The following is an 18,853-nucleotide window of genomic DNA, read 5'->3' on the forward strand; positions in this document are numbered from 1 at the left end:
ATCTGTGCCCAGGCTGGCTGGGGAGCCAGGTTATCGTCTCACAAAGCACAGGGATCATCTCTTCACAGCGAGCTGCCAAGTCTCATTAATTTATCATGGGGACATGCCTGCAGTGCTCACTCCCCTCAGTTCTCTTTTGTAAGATTGACAGATATGTCTATAGATCACAAAGTGTTCTTGACAAAAGGGTAATTAACCTTCAATGTTTACATCTCCTTCCTTTTGGTAAGTAACACACAATTTGGGGATTTGGGCAGGCCTGGCTGTAAATGAGTTACAGTTTTCTTTCATGCTCTTGATCAGAGCCCAAAAGGAGTGACTTTCCTGAGCTCTACATGGAGCAGTATGTAACCAAGGGAGCATTTCCCTGGGTAAATGGCCAAAGCCTTGGACTCAGGGCTTTTGGACCAGCACCAGGTCTGCAATCATCCATAAATCTGAAACTGAGCCCTTTGGGTCTGGGATTTGCTTTATGTGAGCTCAGATCAGGGTGAGCTGAGGCTCTGCCCAACTTAGGAGAACCAGGGGGAAGAAGTTTGTGCACAGACAGTGACATGTAGCCAAGGAATTGCTGTAAAGGGGGGGTTAGGTTAGATAAACATTTCAAGGGTATGTCCCCCTGCACAAATCCCATGTGGGAGGAAGCAACCAGGAGTGCCACTGTCACCTGCAGGCATCACTCTGCCCCAGGAAAAACCAGGGGATCACATCCCCATGCAAACCCTTTTTCCATGTGAAACCACAGGATGGGGTGAGCCAGAACAGAAGCAAGCAGAGCACCAAGCAAAAACATGCCCCCAGGTCTCACCTTATCAGCCAACAAACCAGCAAAAAGGCAAATGAGGAACAATGTTTGGAAAAGACAAGTGAAGGTGCTTGCTCTCCTGTGTGGGAATAAAACCAGGAGCCCCTGGATATGGGATAAAGGAGGGTTTGGTTTTTAAGAATGATCTTGCAAATAAAGGAGCAACAAGAGAGAGGTGCAACAGGCTTAGAATGGAAATTCACTGCTCTTCCTGGTGGGAACAGCAGGGAAGAGAGGCTGAGAGGCAGGATATATCATGGTGCTATAGCTTCCACACTTGGCTGGGAGAGGCTGAACTGGATGGAAAGAACTTCTATAGCTGAAGAACTATTAGCATCATAACCACTGAACACATCCTCATTATTAACATCAAAAGAAAGAGCAACAATTTCATTTATTCCGCAGAGCTGAGCTTTAATGAGACCACTGGCTGATTCTTTGCATCTGGACATGGGTGAAGCACAGTTGGTGCTGACAGAAAGGCACAGGATGCCAAATTACAGGATTTTACCATTTTACAGTAAAACTGAGGTAGACAGCAGGAATTCTACCCTCTCTGAACTATTGCAGCAGCAAAGCAACCCAAAATAACCAGGTATTTACTTAGTAAGTTATACATGCTTGACAACTGCTATATTATACGTGATCATAGGGTCCCTACATCCCCTGGTTTGGGCACTGCCCCATTTGCAATCTGACAAAACATTCTTATCTCAGGAGAACTGAATGCACTGATCTCTGCAGAGGCTTTGTGTGCCTCCTTTTCTGGTCCTGCACTTTCCTGCTGCTGTCAGTGGAGGCTGCTTGCGAATGCTTCTATAGCAAAGAAATATTTCTCCTACTTGTCTCATATTTTGCATCATTTTGCACTCCTTCCCTTCCTACTTTGGAATGCAGCCTGTGGAGAACAGCAATATTAGAAAGCTCATGTTAAATCACTGCCAAATAAAATGTCAACAGAAGGTATCTGCATCACTGACGTCCAATCCTGCGCTGCCTGCTCAGCGCCCGGCTGACACCGTTGGGATGCTGCCACCAAGAGCAATGGGAGTTCAGGCTGCTGCTTCCTTTGCCTTCACTGCTGCTCCTGAGTGCCCCATGTTCTCTGAAAGTCTGCCATTAGAGGCTCAGTATGACCATTTTCCCAAAGGGACACGAGCGCTGAATGTACATAAAACTCCCAAATTATGCAAGTGGTGGGGAGTTCACCCGAGTTAACCACCAACAATGAAGGGGTTTTACTGTCTCTGACTATTATAAACCTATCAGTCAACAAACCTCTGCCATCTGAATGTGCTGCATCATTTGAATTTCCACCCCAGATACTTTCTTCAGCTGTTTTTTTTTTCCTCAGCTAAATCTTCGTGATTTACCCCCAAGCACAAACAGCAAGTGGAGATGGAGAAAAGGAGGATAAATTGGAAAAGCACAGGGAGAGGCCACAGGGCTAGGGAACTGTCACTCAGAAAGCATGTTCTTTCCTTCAGAATGACACTTTATAGGCACAGATCCCACATTCACTGGTGTAAGTGGAACCATCTGTGCCACGGATCTGGTCCAGCACTTGGTCAGGGGGCCCTGACTGGCCATCCCCAGCAATGCCCTGGGGCACAGGCAGCAGCCCAGCTTTAAAGGGAATGCAAGAAAGAGCTCACAGCAATTCATCCAAACATGCCTCGTCCTTCAGGGGGCTTGAACAAAATTAATGTTTTACTTCTACGCATGAAAAATAGGCAGGAAGCAGCACGCTGTATGAACACTCATTCTTTGCAGTTTCATGTCAAGTTTAAAATCATGGGGCCTCACCTCAGCTGGTGAAAATGTGGGAAGCCCTCCTGGGCTGTGTGGACGTCTGCCAGCTGGAGACAGGCTCCTTCCACTGCTGCTTTTTGCCTCTCTACTCGCTGATCTGCAGAGAGCACAAAACCAGAGCCCAGGGCATGGCACAGAATCAAATAAAACTGTATCAAACATTAAATTACAGCAAGAGAATGAACACGCCAGAGTGTGAACATATTGATGGATGAAATGGGTGCATAACAGGGCTATATATTTCTTTAAACACAGAGGTCCAAGGAAATTTTTCAAGTTCCCAAACTATTTTCTTTGCCAGTTGTCAGTTAAATAGGATGGTGCAATTGATACAATGAGTTTGAATAATTATTTCTGGATTTCTTTTTTTTTTTTTTTTGAGGAACATATGTTATAAAAATGCTTTAAAAATAATTTAAATATTCTTCTGAAATGAATATTTAAAAATCAGTGGGATGAGCCTTGTCACTCTCCAGCATCCCTCAAGAGAGTGACAGAGTGTCTGAGCCCATCCACACGCCTCACTAACAAATGCAGCACATGAAAAAATAGCTAAACCAAGGCAAATTATCAGCAGACATAATTTTGAAAGGCACAGATTTTTAGATAACGGGTTTGAAGGAAGTTTAGGTACAGCCACACTCAAGGAAAAGTTGTGGGCTTTTTTTTTTTACAACTTGCAGATGTATGAGTGCTGATAAAAGGTGAAAAAAAATTCCCAGCTCAATATGAAAGGTCTAAGTACTGTTTTCTACATTCCACTTACCAATCAAAATTTAAATGATTCACCTCATTCTTCCCCCTCTTTGTGTTGCAAGAAAAATGACTGTAGACTCAGAAAACATTGATAACGCTATAAAGATAAGTCAGACAAACACGGAAAGAGGGAGGACATTTATATTTTTAAAACATGGCCTCTGTGATATGCCCTGGTACACTTACAGGTCACAGATCCTGAGGCTGGATGGTCAGCAGTGTGAGACACGTCAGAGCTGGTCCAGCCTTGGCAGCTCCATCCCCATCCCCAGGGCTGTGGCTGCCAGGCAGCCTCTGGAGTGGCACCAGCTGCATTTCAGATGCCTCGTGCTGCAGCCACAGCAGGCTCTGCAAATTCAGAGCCTTTTTTTCCTTCACTTCATCCTTGAATGAGGATATAAGGCTGCTTCTGGTCATGGCAAGAGAGCAAAAATAAAAGTCCACCAAAGCAGGACTAAGTCCGTGCTTGCAGCTGATCCTTTCAGTGTCTCTTTCCAGGATAAAAACCAAGCTTTCCCAGCATGACTGTGGAATGGTTTTTGAGAAAACCTGACTATTTTGAAGCTGCTCAGGCAGCTCAAGGTGAGTAAGAAAGCCCCAGTGCTCTGCAGCATCCTGCACCTGAGCAGGGATGGAGCAGCAGGCTGAGCAGCACTAAAGCATCTGTCACCCACACAGCCATGGCTGCTGTTGGCAGTTTGGCAAGCACTGAGCTCATAAGGAGATTGGAGACTTCTTGACAGGGGAGGATGGACCAGATGCCCTCCAGGGCTCACTTCCAGCTTTAACTATTCTGTCACTTCTTTCTGTTTCCCACCACAGTAACATCCACCCATCCAGCCACTCCTGTCTGTGCACAAGCAGGAACCCAGCTCAGTCCACTGTGCCTTGACACCACCTTTCAAGTCTCTTAGTGGCACTTGAACCCTGGTATTGTTCCACCTCTCTCCAAAGCCACAAAAATTTAATGTTCTCTCTGGAATGTGCTTGTCTTTGCCTCATCATAGAATTGTTCAGGTTGGAAAAGACCTTTAAGATCATCAAGTCCAACCATTACCATTGCCAAGGCCACCACTAAACCACGTCCTGAAGCACCACATCTATACATCTTTTAAATCTCCCTAGGGTAAGTGACTCAATCACTTCCCTGAGCAGCCTCTTCCAGTGCTTGACAGCCCTTCCCATGAATAAATTTTTCCTAACATCTGATCTAAAGCTCCCCTGGTGCAACTTGAGGCCATTTCCAATACAAAGCAGAAAGAAATCATCTAAGTAACACACACTCAGTCAGTAACCATGGAACAGCTGAAAAACAACTCCAAGGCACAGAAAACCACGCTGTCCCTGAGAAGGCTGCCCTATTTTTATAGTTATATTGCCTCATAAAACACCCCCTGAGCCTGGGGGATATTTAAACTCCAATGTCAGGCTTTTCCCATTTCCTTGCCCAGTTTTAGTGATTTATTCCATTATGTACTTCGACATAAAACCTACTGGTGAGTTCTGTGTGGAAATCTCTGTCCTCTAACCCCTTTGGCTGCTTCCTTGGATGGCTCTGACCTAATCTCAACTTCGTGCCTCCTTGAATTCTTGTTTGCCTTTGGTGTCACCAGACAATGAGCCCCACAGAGGAGGCTTTGGCTGTGCCAAGATAATGCCATTGAGCTGGCTCTTGACAGCTTTACTGCAAAGGCTTGCAAAAGCCAGCAGTCAGAGCACAGTCCAAGTGAAAGGCTGCCAAAGTCCACAAGAAAAAAAACTTATCCAGGTCTTATCCCTGAGGATAACCAAGTAACACTTAAACAAGAGTAAAACAGCATGTTCTGCAAAAACACCTGAGCAGAAAATGGCAAAAAGGTTATATAAACCAGAAGAACGTTTGCTTTAGGACACGGACCCAAGAGAAGCACAATAGGCCATTGTTAGTTACAAATCATCCTGAAAATGGACACTAATGGCACAGAGGTACTGTGGCCTCATTCCCTGGTACAATACCCCCAATACCTCCAAATCAGGAACATTTGCCTTCAGCCTATTCTTCTAGCCTGACAATTCAAAGAGTGACTTTCCAAACCAATTCAAATAATTGTGTTATTCTCTGGTGAACTACAATGGGACATTGAATCAGGGAGGCACAAACTGCAGTCCAGAAGAATCCCTGAAATATTAGACTTGCAATAGCTTTGGTGACCTCATGTGGAGGCAATGGCACAGCCAACAGATGAAGGGCAGCCCCAAGGTCCCCCTGCCACCCATACAGACCACCACAACGACAATAATTATATCACCAGGTCCTGAGCAACTTGGCCTCAAAAAAGTAGGAAAAATGACAAACAGGTAGAATTTTTTTCCTATGACTTGTTATACATTTGGTTAAAACTGGTCACAAGTGAACATCTGCATCTTTTTCCTTCCCAAATGACTTTAAAAAGCAGCTCAGTGATGCACCAGGGCTATCCCCCACCTCAGGGGTGATCACTGCCCAGCTGTCCAGGAGATATTCTGTTGCATCAATAAATGAAGGTATTTCATGAGCGGACACTTCTGCTATGACCCTGAATGGAGCTCAAGATTCCCCTCCTGTAGATTACATCCTTAAACTGCACTCGACCATGTGAACAAATTCAGTGCAGAGAGGCTGGGATCCTCTTTCCTGGCAGCAGCTGCTGTCTCTGCCATGGGACAGGCTCCACAGGAAGTGGGAACAAGGACAGGCACCTCTTGCACAGACAGCCAATTTCCCTTTCTAGCCCAAGCAAAAAGTGCTCTCCTCAGAGCAAATCACCACCTACATCCTTGGCGTGTCCTCGTGGAGGAGGTGGACCTTGCTCTGGAGGTAAAGGCCTCCTTGTACTGACTGTAGAGAGGGACTCTGTGCTCAGGTCACACAGAGATATCATAACATTAACACTGACAAGAAGACTCTGAGGAGTAAGGAAAGGACTGAGAGCTCCAAGGGGACCTCAAATCCTCACCAGAGCAGGGCTGGCACTGACACATGGCCAGAAAATTATATCCACATTGGTTGGCAGTGGAGAACATCAATAGAAAAATAGACATCCATCAACTGAACAACCATGACAGGGAAGAGATGAGGCAGAAGGGAAGAGATGTGGCATTGAGACAGAGGAATGTTGCCAAGTCAGTTTATTGAACAAGTGGTTCAGGAGCTAAGGAAACAAAGCAGGCTGAAGGGATGTTACTTCATGGGGAAGGTCAGCCCATGGGAAGACATGTGGAAGGGAGTTTGTCTTCCTGGGCTGAAGTCCAGCACAGACTTAGCATTCAGTCAAGCTCATGATGTTGAGAGTTCTCCTGCTTTCCCTGGTGAGAAAAGGAGAGAGGAGAATTAGACATGGCTGATGCCCCTTTCCTCATTTCACTGTCCCAAGCATTGGCTTAGGGTTGACTGGAGATAAAGAACAGTCTTAAAAGCCCAAATATTCCCTTTCATTATCCTCATTTAAGGAAAGATTATTGGTTTCATTCATTTGGTACAATCCAGTTGGTTTGGTGAAGTGATTTCCACACACCCTTGTGAGCTTGTGGAACAGATTGAGGGCTGCTGAAAATCAATAAAATACTTTTAAAGCTAACAAACAGGAGGCCACGTACAGATCACAGAAATGGGCCCTTCTCATTTCCCTTACAATGCAAAAAACCTGTAAATGTCCAGTATATGCCCCAAGCAGTTAGACAGAAGGCATGATTAGACAGCCCTGCATTCACACAGGTGCAGGAATCAATCAGGAAAGGAAAGGTTTCACTCCTATACGTACAGGTAGGCGTTGCAGAAAGCACATCTGTTGCTGTATGTTTTGCCATCAGAGCCACAGTGGGGCATGAATTCCATGGTGCACATAACAGAGACTTCTTTGAAGTCCTTGCAAAGGGCCTGCACACAGAAGGTAGGGATTGAGTCCTTGTGCCTGAGATCAAACTGTGACCCCGCCCCAGCATAAGGAATGACACCCCAGTGAGAAATGAAACCGGCTGTAACATCATCATAACCAACTCCAAGAGTCCTCCTGATGGCAGACGTGATCTTGTACTGTTTCTGCTCACTGCCACATCTCTTGCTGTTTTATTGCAGAGCAGTGCGATGGATGTTGGCTGTTTTATGAGTAGTGTGAAATTCCCAGGGGTTCTCCTCAGGTGTGCACAGCACCATCACCTGATTTGTAGCCCAGAGCAGAAGACAGTCCCCCAGGAGTGTAACAGACACTGAATTTCATTCTTCATTCCCATCCTTTCCCACTCACCCTTGTAGTATCCTCTTCACAGGGCCCGTTCTTTCTCTTGCCAAGGTTGGTCCGATGCTCCCTGGAGGAAGGAGAGATTGTTATTAACCACAGCCTTCCCTGTTACAGCCAGACAGCAAGAACAAACCTCACTCCCATGGAGTCACAGACATTTCCAGATTCCCCAGCCCAGCACTAACAAAAACCTGCCCTCACAGACCAGACGCTGTCCCCCCTTGTGCACCCCTCTGTGGGGCTGAACACCCCTATCAAACACTGAGGAAGGCAAGCAGGAAAACGGGGGCAGACAGACAGAATCCTTTCAGCAAAGGTTTCAGAGAGAGCCCTTGCAGATCACCCAGCTCGCACAGAGCCAAACAGGGAGGAAGAGGAGCACTCACAGGTTGTGGGCACACAGGGAGGAAGAGGAGCACTCACAGGTTGTGGGCACACAGGGAGGAAGAGGAGCACTCACAGGCTGTGGGAACACAGGGAGGAAGAGGAGCACTCACATGTGCTGGGCACACAGGGAGGAAGAGGAGCACTCACAGGTTGTGGGCACACAGGGAGGAAGAGGAGCACTCACAGGTTGTGGGCACACAGGGAGGAAGAGGAGCACTCACAGGTTGTGGGCACACAGGGAGGAAGAGGAGCACTCACAGGTTGTGGGCACACAGGGAGGAAGAGGAGCACTCACATGTGCTGGGCACACAGGGAGGAAGAGGAGCACTCACAGGTTGTGGGCACACAGGGAGGAAGAGGAGCACTCACATGTGCTGGGCACACAGGGAGGAAGAGGAGCACTCACATGTGCTGGGCACACAGGGAGGAAGAGGAGCACTCACAGGTTGTGGGCACACAGGGAGGAAGAGGAGCACTCACATGTGCTGGGCACACAGGGAGGAAGAGGAGCACTCACAGGCTGTGGGCACACAGGGAGGAAGAGGAGCATTCACAGGCTGTGGGCACACAGGGAGGAAGAGGAGCATTCACAGGTTGTGGGAACACAGGGAGGAAGAGGAGCATTCACAGGCTGTGGGCACACAGGGAGGAAGAGGAGCACTCACAGGTTGTGGGAACACAGGGTGCACTCGCTGGCGTAGGTGACACCATCAGTGCCACACACAGGGTCATAGATCATGGTGCAGGCCATCAGCTCCCTGCCATCCTCCATCGTGTTCCTGGGGAACCGGCTGCAGTTCAGCTGGGGAAAACAAGGACAGCAAAGGCTCTGCCACGGCTCTGCTCTGTGCAAGGGAGCCCCCAACACATCCCCCCTGCTTATGCCTCTGCCAAATGACAAATTGTGGTTATATATTAACTCATTCTTCATGGAAAACCAGCAATTTCCTTTCACAGCCTTCCCTGGAGAAGACTGAATCAAGGCTGGAAGGTAGACATTACTCATTGAGCCCTGCATTCATCACTATGCCCCTATACCTTACTGAACCCACCAGGATATTACAAAAGGCAGCTCAGAAATAATCTGTAAATCAAAATGGCACAATTTATGCACTTCCTGCAAGGGGGCTGGCTGTGACCAAGGTGTTTTTCAAGGCCCACAAGAATGGAGGGAGATGTGCTGACAGGTCTTTTGTTGCAATGGGATGGTTCCCAGTGTTGAGAGCTGCCAGCAGGACTGACAGCAGTGGAAGCTGATTTACGTCAGCTGAGGAGCTGGCCTTGTGTTTTAGCACTCCCAGTTTCTCCAGTGTGAACTCCTCATTCCTGATTTATGTATCTCAACCGGCCTGAGCACAGAGCGTACTCGGGAAACAAAGGAATGACATTTCATAGTTTGTTTGTATAGAAATGAAATATCTGACTCGGGATGTTGACTCTTTCAAACACATGCTAATGAGGTGGCTTTGTTCTTCTATTCCCCAGTGAGAGTAAATGGTTTAGAGCTGGCCAAATATAGCTAATCTGGTATTTTTACATGATTCATGTTGGTATATATTAGATTACATTGAATTTACCAAAAAAAAAAAACAACAAACCAACCTACACCAAACCAAAAACCAGAGGTGGGTTTGAATCCCCTGATACCTTAGGTATCAGCATTCAAAACACAGGCAATTTTCTAATCTTTGCAAAACATCCTTTTGTAAAACATAAGCATTGAGAGAGCACTGGGTTCCCTGGGCCCTCTGCATCCCCTGCCCATATTGCCAAAACATTCTGCTAAGTTCCTGCAGCAGCTATGACTGAGTGCTGTGGGAAAAGGATTCTCTGTGTAAAGTCTTTAATCATTTATCATCTCCCTGTCTCATAACTCAACCCTCACCTGTCCTCTCCTCTTTCTTTCCCTGATATTGTGCAGGAAGTGCACAATGTTCCTGCTCATGGGAGGGTGATATTCACCCACAGAAGGAAGGGCAGCACAAGTGGAGGCTACGCCCCCCAAGCCACCCAGCATTTGCTCAGGTTGTGCAGTTGGCACCTGCTCAAACTCTTCCTTTCCTTCGGGTGTCACTTACCTGGGGAGGTTCCTCTACGCACCTTCCGTCGTGCTTCTTGGCAACCTGGGTTCCATATTCGCTGGAAGAGAAAGCAGAGTTAAGAATGCTCAGCAAATACCCCAGTGTGGCTCTCGGGGGGGGCCTGCAGGGCTCACATGTTGTGGGCACACAGGGCGCAGTCGTTGCTGTAGGTGACGCCGTCGGTGCCGCAGATCTCGCGCAGGATGAAGGGACAGGCCCCGATGGCCTCTCCGGATTTGGCCCCGCTCAGGTACGTGCTGCAGTCAACCTGGGCAGGTAAAACAGCAACCATGGTCACTTTTGGGGTCAGAGTCCCCTCTGCAGTCTGCCTGTCACAGCACAACACCTAATGAATGACATGCACACACTGAGATGTCTAAGGTAAAAAAGGGGCAGCTTATTTCCGAACTCCGATATTTATAGAACTTAACAAGTGACCATGGATTGAAGGATGAAATTGCCACCTCTCCAACCACACTGGTCAAACTAAAAGTCTATCAATTCTCTCTTCCTCCAGAAAAGAATGCAAAACAATCATTATTTACATGAAAAGCATGTGAGAAACTGCATTAGAAAAATGTAAACCTCAGAAGGCTTGGAAGAACTTAGAAGAACAGGGCAACAGTCTGCCCACTCTGATCTTCTTGATTTTAGAGGTTTTTGTCAGGGGAAAATCAGAGGGTTTTTAAAGTTTAGACTTGCATTAGAAATTAATTATCTAATTGTAGTTCTGTGTTTTCTGCTAGCAGAGGGAACAGCTGGTAAAAGAGATTATTCTGCTAGATCAGAACATACACAAGTTTTAAATCCAGCATTCATAAAATCATAAAGATTGGAAAAGACCTCTAAAATCATCAAGCTCAACCATTAATCCAGAACCCCATGTTCACCATATGTCCAAGTTCCACTTCCACATGCCCTTTGATCAGCTCCAAGAAATAGCTGAAGAGAATTCCACCAATTCTCTGGTCAGCCTGTTCCAATTACTGACAAGACTTTCACTGAAGATGTTTTTCCCTCTGATTTCTAAACTAAACATACCCTAACTCAGCCTGAGGAACCTGATTTAAAGTGTTTGACATTGAGTGCAGCTTGACACAGTTTACTATACCCAAGATTTTGTTACAGCATTTCCAAGAGCAGCAAGTGTTTCACCAACTTCTGTTGCAAAAATATTTACCATATATAAAATCTAATGGTTAAATATTTGAAGATCAATAGACAAACACCTATTGGAAATCACTCTACATTAGCTAAGCATCACTGACACTTCATTGTCATTTTTCACAGTCTCCCCAATGCACTGTCTCTTATTATCCATATTTCCCATGTGGTCCAAGAACAAATTAAAGCAAAGACCACATTTTAACATGCCTTTTCTACAGAAAATATATTGCAGTCCCTCAGGATGCATGAAATTATTTTTGGTGCTTCAGAGCTGCTCTGCATAAGCAGAATAAATGTGTTGGGATATTATCAGCACATATTGTAACTGTGCAGGATAATAAAGCTATTTCTGTACACATACCTGAGAGCAGATTTGTCCTGGCTGACCAGAGTACAAGGATTTTTTTAACCTGCCTGTCTAGTGCAATGGAAATCCTAGCACTGAATAAATACACAGATATCTAACACAGCTCTCTGCCTCTTCTCCTACTGTGCTAAAATGGGCTGCATGGCTCTTGGGCTGCCTCTGATGATTTCTGTTCAGAGATTGGCAGTACTGGGACATTTTGTTTCTGAAGTCCCGGCCTGAGCTCATCCTCTCTTTCCCTCCTGTACAGCACACTGTCAGCTGTGAGCAGCTGAGGAGAAGCACAGCATCAGCATGAGCCCTGTGCACCATCCCTGGGTGCACTGAGCCCAGCCAGGACCTTCTGGGCACTGCAGAGAGACTGAATGGTGCTTATTTAACAGCTAAAAGAACACTTACAGGAGTGCTTTCCTCCTTGCACCTTCCATCGTGGCTTTTCTTAACATCAGTTCCATATTGTCTGAAAGGGAGAGGTTGGGGTCAGCACACTCACCACCTGAGCCGTGGGACACCCAGTTGCCACAGATAACAAACCAAACCCATAACCACTATATGATAAAGGAGGCATCTGATTGCCTCATGAACCAGCTTCTCCCCATCACTAGAAAATGTAATTCTAAGTGCTAACAGACCAGTCAGTTCTCCTCATTATGTGATATATAACAACTCCATTCATTCTTTCTTCTGCCCAAATACCTCAGTCCCATCGACTTTTTCTCCTGCCTAAATATCCCAGCCCTCACAGAGTGCTCAGGTTGAGAGCTGGCTCACCCACACTCCCCCAAGGAGCAAAAAGAGCATCAGGGAACAAAATCCAGGTGACAAGGCCTTCAGAGGAGCACAGATAGATTAGTACCAAAAGAAAAGCCATCTGGAGCACTAACCCTGGCTTGCCACTCCAGAAGAGAGTCCTGTTGCAATACTCACACGTTGTGGGCGCAGATGCTGCAGTCGTTGTCATAAGTGAACCCGTCTGTGCCGCACACCGGGAGCAGGATCCTGGGGCACCTCACCAGGTCTTTGCCACCCTTCACCTTTCTGGCTGGGAATTTGCTGCAGTCAAGCTACAAAAAAGCAGCAGCATCAAAGGTGAGGAAGACCTTGTTCTCCAATTAAAAAAAAAATCCATCATGACCTCCTGCCGTGTCTCTAACAGCACCAGTGCCACAACTCAGTTCTTACTAAACCAGGCTGAGTCAGCTCTGCCTGAACCCTCTCACATGGGGGAACTACACAGCACTGTGTGCAAAGTGCCAAATCCCTGGCTTAAGCACCTTGGTCAGTCCCCACTAGAAGATATGTCAGAAAAGAAAAAAAAAATTTAAAACATGGCCCCTTTTTAATTGCGCAGTGAAAGAAATTGGACTTTGCATTTGAAGGGCATCATCAAAGGAAGATCAAAGCCCAAAGTGAATGACTTCCACATTTGTGTGTTAGCATGTCCTACACAGCAGCTGTACATTCCAATCAAAATTTCAGGTGTGCTCCACATGTCAGAGTATGTCCCCACCCCAAAGGCTGTTGCAGGTGTGCATTCATCATGAGGACTCTGTGCATAACTCTCATCCAGCCCATCTGCCAGAGCTCCTGGGCAAGCAGGGCCCAGAGGACACCTGCCTCAGGATAGGTGGGATTTGTCAGCATCCTCAACACAAGGAGCTGACAAGACTTTATAGACAGGTGGAGAAAGCCAAACCTCAGGTCAGCTCAATTTCAGAGTAGATGTCACCTCAGGGAACCTTTGAGTTGATGCAGCTAAGAGGAGTAACCATATACTGAACACTTACTTCATCAGTCTTCTCTCTGCATTGTCCACCGTGCTTTTTGCCAACATGGGTCCTTTTCTCCCTGGAAGAGGGAAACAAAATAAATGCTTAACCTCTTGGTCAAAGTCATGAGCAAAATGAAGCAAACTGTGGCTTCAGACTTTTAAAAAGTGTTCAGAATTGCTAATTCACTCATTACCAAGCCCATCTCACCTTCTTACAATGTGCAATTTAAAGCAATATTCTGAATCGTTCCTTCCTCTGCCCAGCCCACAGACTCATCCAAGGAGATGCCTTATGACTCTTTGTGAGCACACAGAAGGCACCAGAAAGAAACTCAAGGCAAACCCAAAACCATCCCATTTCTAAGAGACTTGAAGAAATAGGCAGGATCAGAAATGCAGCAGGACAGGTCTCAAGACTGCCCAGCAGTGCTGGGCACCCAGAGGAGCACTCAGGGCAGGGCACTCACGCGTTGAGGGCGCAGATCGCGCACTCGTTGTCGTAGGTGGTGCCATCTGTGCCACAAACTGGGTTCAGGTCCCTTGGACAGAATACCAGGGTTTTTCCATCTTCGGTGGTTTTTGTTCGGTACCTGCTGCAGTCAACCTGGCAAAATAAGGACAGATCACTCTGGAGGAGCCCTTGCTATGCAAGAAATTTGGATCAAAAACTTTTTGTTCTGTATTTCAGCCTCAACTGTTTCTGTAACAGAACAAAGCCCTGTTACACTGAAGCTAAACTTCCAATAAGAAATTACACTTCTGAATATTATCCTAGTTCTCCAGGAGTCAAGAAAAAGGACTGTCTTGGAGAAGAGATCCTTCAGGCACAAGAACATGTGCTAAACTTTTGGTCTTGTCTCATTAAAAAAAAAAAAATCTTGATTTTTAGTAAGAAACATTTTTCAACAGCTGGATATCTGAATAATACTGTTTCAGTTTGTGTTGGTTTTCTCCACACTTTTCCAACTCTGTGATTACTTCTCACATCAGATTCCCTGTAGTTCAGTACAGGATTTGAAAGGATAGGAAAGAATAGTTATCTACCTGTTGGAGAATGGACTTCCTACATCCCAGAATTTTAGTGCTAAAATACAGAAGCTTCTCCTTCTGAGGCATCAGCCTGTTGGCCTCAGACAAAGATACAATAATCTATGCTCTATAAATATTTATGGTTAGGGCTCTTATGAGTCTCACTACATCTGTGAATACAACCAGCATGGGAGTTTTGAATCCCTACTGCTGAGGGTGGAAACACTTGTGGTCTCCAGAGAGAAAACTGCCGACCTGCACAGCATGTTGGCCAGAGAAATCTTCTGTCCCTCCACCTCCTCCTGGGGACACAAGTCAGCTCCTCATCTTATATCCATCTCCTTCCTCTTTCCTCAGTTTGGTGTGGTAAGCATGGGGTGACCTTCTCTCTGGAGCAAAGAGGATGCCAAATCCACCCCCACCAGGCAGAAAAGCAAATAATGGACTGGACCCTTGTACAATTTGTCCTATGGACCTCTTTCAGCTTCCTAGCAAAATCTGTGAGGTCCTCAGGATTTTATCAGCAGCCCTAAGAGATGGATTTTTGACTTATATTGCACTTACAGCAACAGATTCCTTGCAGGGCCCTTCATGTATTTTGGTAACGTTGGTGTTATGTTCTCTGAAAGGAAGAAAAGCTTTGGTTAGGGAGCATTGAGAATTACTTTCCCCATGACCCTGCAGCCACTGGGACAGCAAAGCAGGGTCCTACCCTCCCTGTGGGACATTACAACTGCCTGAATTCTCTGAATGTGCCCTGCAGATGGCAGCTGCTAACAGTACAGATATTCCCCTCTCCCATGGGAATTAAGTGTTAGGAATAATTAGGTGTTACAAGCAACACTTTGATCTGTTCATGTCTCTGCTCTGCAACTTTTTGTGATTCCCTTAATGAGCACAGACAAAGAAATGGGGAAGAAAACTCAAGTTGGCTGAAGAATCATGAGAAGCCAGAAACAAGGAGACATACAGAGACACCTGCCTTGAAACTGGTATTTTACAGAGGTGCTTCTGAGAGCCTCAACCTGCTGATTATCCAGAAGAACATTCCATGCACACAACTTACGCATTGTAGGCACAGATCCCACACTCATTGTCATAAGTGAAGCTGTCTGAGCCACAGACTGGTTTCATTATCCTTGGACACGCTACCAGGACGTGATCATCTACCACAGCTCTACGGTAATTATTGCAATCAACCTGTAAAAATAGCAGGAATAGAGAGAGAAAAAAACCCACACTTTTTTGATATGAAATATAACACTCTTACATAGCCTTCTCACTCTCCCTCAGCCTTTGGGGACAAATCCAGCATCAAACCAATTTCACTATCAAAAGCAGAAACCAGAAATTCTGTGGGAATTCTCTCCCAATAAAAACAAAAACAAATGGGATATTAAGAAGGACTGTGATTTGGGTTTTGTGAGGTCCTTCGTAGGGTCCTACTGGAGGTATCCAGGTGGTGAGATCCAACCTTCAGCCAACGCATTACTTTCATTTTATTCCCAATTAGACAGGTTTGAAGTCTGAAGTAGAAAATAACAGAGATGGTATCAGATAACCTATAAAAACCCTCTCAGCTTTAGTTATCACCAGATTTTATATTGGGCTGTGCAGACCAGCTGTGCACATCCTGTCTCACATTTGCATGGTGTTTGAGTTGTCCCCATTACAGACTTTGTCTTACCACAACAGGTTTTGGGTCGCATTCTCCATCGTGCTCCTTCTCCACGCTGGCGCTGTGCTGCCTGGAAGGAAGCAGAGCTATGTCAGGGATCAAGGAACAGCATCACCTCAAGGCTGGTGCTGTTGTCACCCAGCTGCAGAGGCACATGCTCCTCATCCCTGGGGTACAAAGCTGCCACCCCTGCCCCTGTGGGGTTCCCAGCCAGACTCACATGTTGAAGTGGCACATCACACACTCGTTGGGGTACGTGTTGCCATCGGTGCCACACACTGGATCGAAGTTCCTTGGGCAACCCATCCTGGATGACACATCCTTGCTAATGCCACTGTACTTGCTGCAGTCAATCTGTGGAAGCAGCTCAGAATCAGCCCCGATTTTGTAATGAAACCCCCCAGCATCCTCCCACCACCACCATGCCTGCAGCTGCTGCTGGGAGGCAAATTAGAGCCATTATTGGGAATCTGCTCAGGCAATCAGGAGGAGGGAATCTTCCCTACAGAAATTTCTGATTATGCACTTCTGCCGGGGTCCAGGGAGGCAGGCTGGCTGTGGGTGAGACAGTGCCTAATGAAGGCAGTGGTAACTGGGAGCCCCTCGGCTCTGCAGCGGATCCTTCCAGATCGTGCTGCACTCCAGAGAGTTCTGGGAGGCTCCTAGCTGCGTGGGAGGAACCTGCAGACAAATCCACAGCTCAGGCCCTGCTGGTTTTCTCTCTGTGATATAGGTAGAGACATTTATGCAAGGAAATCTTTGCGCCTTGCTGTATGGAAGCAATTATCAGAGTCACGGTGTTTGATGTTTTCGAGCGTGTCATCCTAAGACAGTTTTCCTCACAAGGAGGCAAGCTACTGCCTTTGGCTGGGAGTAACTAAATTATGCCTAAGAGTTAATATAATAAGAGTGTACAATTACTTCTTGTTTTTTCATTTTATTTAATGAACCGAAAATATTGCAAAAAATGGGGATCTTTTACTTTCTCGTGAAATTGGAAATGTCGTTCAACCATGCACTGGGAAATATTATTTTAACTGCAAAGATTTCACTAGGTTTAACCCATGTGCTGGGTAGCTACATACTGCTTCTACTTTACCAGAAGCCTGAACAGAACATAACAAATAGATGTGTAGCTCACCTGAACTCCAAAGGCAGTACCTAAAATAAAAAAATGGAGACAGAAGAAAAACCCCAAATTATTAATATGCAGAGAACACATATGTAAATATTTTCATGAAACAAGTAAATTCAGTGATTAGTTAACACTCACTTATTTTCTTTAGGAAAACATGGAGTTTTACAACATTCCAGTAAACGGCCATAGAATGTATTAAAAGTTAGTAAATACAGTTTTGTTGTATTTCTGAGGGGAGATGAACCTTGTGAGAGCACATATATTTATCCATCCCTAAAATGTTACAGGTAAGTGATACAGTCTATACTCTTGGATTTTAATCTCTCCTAAGAGACTTTTATGTTTCAAAACTTTCAAAAGTTTGGACGTGCATGTTCAAGACAATTATTGCCACCAGCACTGTCCATCTCCAAATACATCATTCTCAGTTACCAGGAGTAGCACAGTAAATTCCCAGTGCAATGAGAGTTTACTCTTCAACCTAGAGGTTGAAGTTTGCATCTATATTGCTCACATGGGTAATAATGCCATTTTTACAGTTTTATTTTGCCTGTATACACAGGACTGCCACGTGCAAGTCCCTACCCTGCACTAGAACTGCTCCTACAAACCAAGAAGATAACAGCTGTATGGTGTTTGCTGAAACCTCAATCTTGAAACCTAATTTCCCTGCTGTGCTCTCTCAGGAAGGTTATTTCTTCATGGAACAAGGCTTTCCTCCATGTTGCAAGACCCAAAGGCTTTTACTGAAATGAAAACTCAACTCTGACTCTGCCAGATCGATCTTTGCAGTACCCCAGTGAATACTCACCCAAGCAGCAGCAAAGGGCAAGAGCTGCCCTCACCAAAAGTCCTGTCACCTTCATGGCAGCCAGGGACACCCCTCCAGTGCAGCCTGCCTGCTCTCTGTGCGGGAGAGGAAGATTGCAGGGAGGAGCAGGAATATATAGCACACCACGCTATCAAGTGGTCCCACCTCATTAGGTAATGCTCCCAGCCTGTCATCACTACTCAAAGCCAAAAACGTGTTTACCCAGCTCTGGTTGTCTGGCTAATGATTGATACAAGGCTGTGTGCCAGGAAGGGGATTTCGTGTGCCTCGAGGTGAGCGGGGACCTGCCAGGACCCCTCTGCTCCCGCACGCTCTGCCCAGCCTGGGCTGCCCCTCATCCTAGGCTCACATCTCCCCTGTGCCCACCTAAATGCAATTAGGACTTTCTCCTCAGCTATAATTTTCAACTGAGCAGCCAACTGATAGCCAAACCCCCCGTTATTTAACCTCAGAGGGAGGTTTTGTACTCTTCACCGCTGTATTTCAGCCCAGTTTGAGCCCAGGCAATTTGAGCCCAGAAGGTCACCCTGTGCTCTGCGGGAGGAATCCTGCTCTTCTCATGTTTAAAAAACTCAGCAATGCTCTGCTGTACGTGCCAACTTTTCCTGTAATACAGCAAGGAGCAAAAATACTAAGTTTGGTCCTAAAAATCCATCTTTTTTGGCTGTTCACTGAAAACTATCATGGCACCTTCTGCTCATCTGCTACCACCTCCCTCATGGCCAGTGCCTGACCCACCTCACTGAGCCTAAGTGACACCATCCCCCAGGGCAG

At 46.1% G+C, this 18,853-nt stretch overlaps 1 protein-coding gene across 1 annotated transcript; it reads right to left on the minus strand.

Annotated features, from left to right (window-relative positions):
* Positions 1-6,505: 6,505 nt before the first annotated feature.
* Positions 6,506-18,220, minus strand: LOC132080635 (ovoinhibitor-like). The gene is made up of 16 exons (XM_059483878.1): positions 18,059-18,220; positions 17,251-17,270; positions 16,330-16,463; positions 16,119-16,179; positions 15,498-15,631; positions 14,996-15,053; positions 13,870-14,006; positions 13,419-13,479; positions 12,559-12,695; positions 12,031-12,091; positions 10,232-10,365; positions 10,095-10,155; positions 8,682-8,818; positions 7,636-7,696; positions 7,153-7,268; positions 6,506-6,697 (listed from the first exon to the last, which is right to left on the minus strand). The coding sequence occupies exons 1-16, from the start codon at positions 18,111-18,113 to the stop codon at positions 6,652-6,654; spliced, it is 1,413 nt and encodes a 470-aa protein (XP_059339861.1). The 5' UTR covers positions 18,114-18,220; the 3' UTR covers positions 6,506-6,651.
* Positions 18,221-18,853: the final 633 nt, after the last annotated feature.

Source organism: Ammospiza nelsoni, chromosome 16 (assembly GCF_027579445.1).
Source record: "Ammospiza nelsoni isolate bAmmNel1 chromosome 16, bAmmNel1.pri, whole genome shotgun sequence".
Classification (NCBI taxonomy): Eukaryota; Metazoa; Chordata; class Aves; order Passeriformes; family Passerellidae; genus Ammospiza; species Ammospiza nelsoni.

What these genes read in the sequence shown, in the direction of transcription:
- LOC132080635 (XM_059483878.1), bottom strand. Translation starts at nt 18,113, where the DNA reads ATGAAGGTGACAGGACTTTTGGTGAGGGCAGCTCTTGCCCTTTGCTGC. An exon ending in GTACTGCCTTTGGAGTTCAG is followed by an intron (nt 16,464 to 17,250) that starts GTGAGCTACACA and finishes CTGCTTCCACAG; the next exon opens with ATTGACTGCAGCAAGTACAG. An exon ending in GCGACCCAAAACCTGTTGTG is followed by an intron (nt 15,632 to 16,118) that starts GTAAGACAAAGT and finishes CTATTTTTACAG; the next exon opens with GTTGATTGCAATAATTACCG.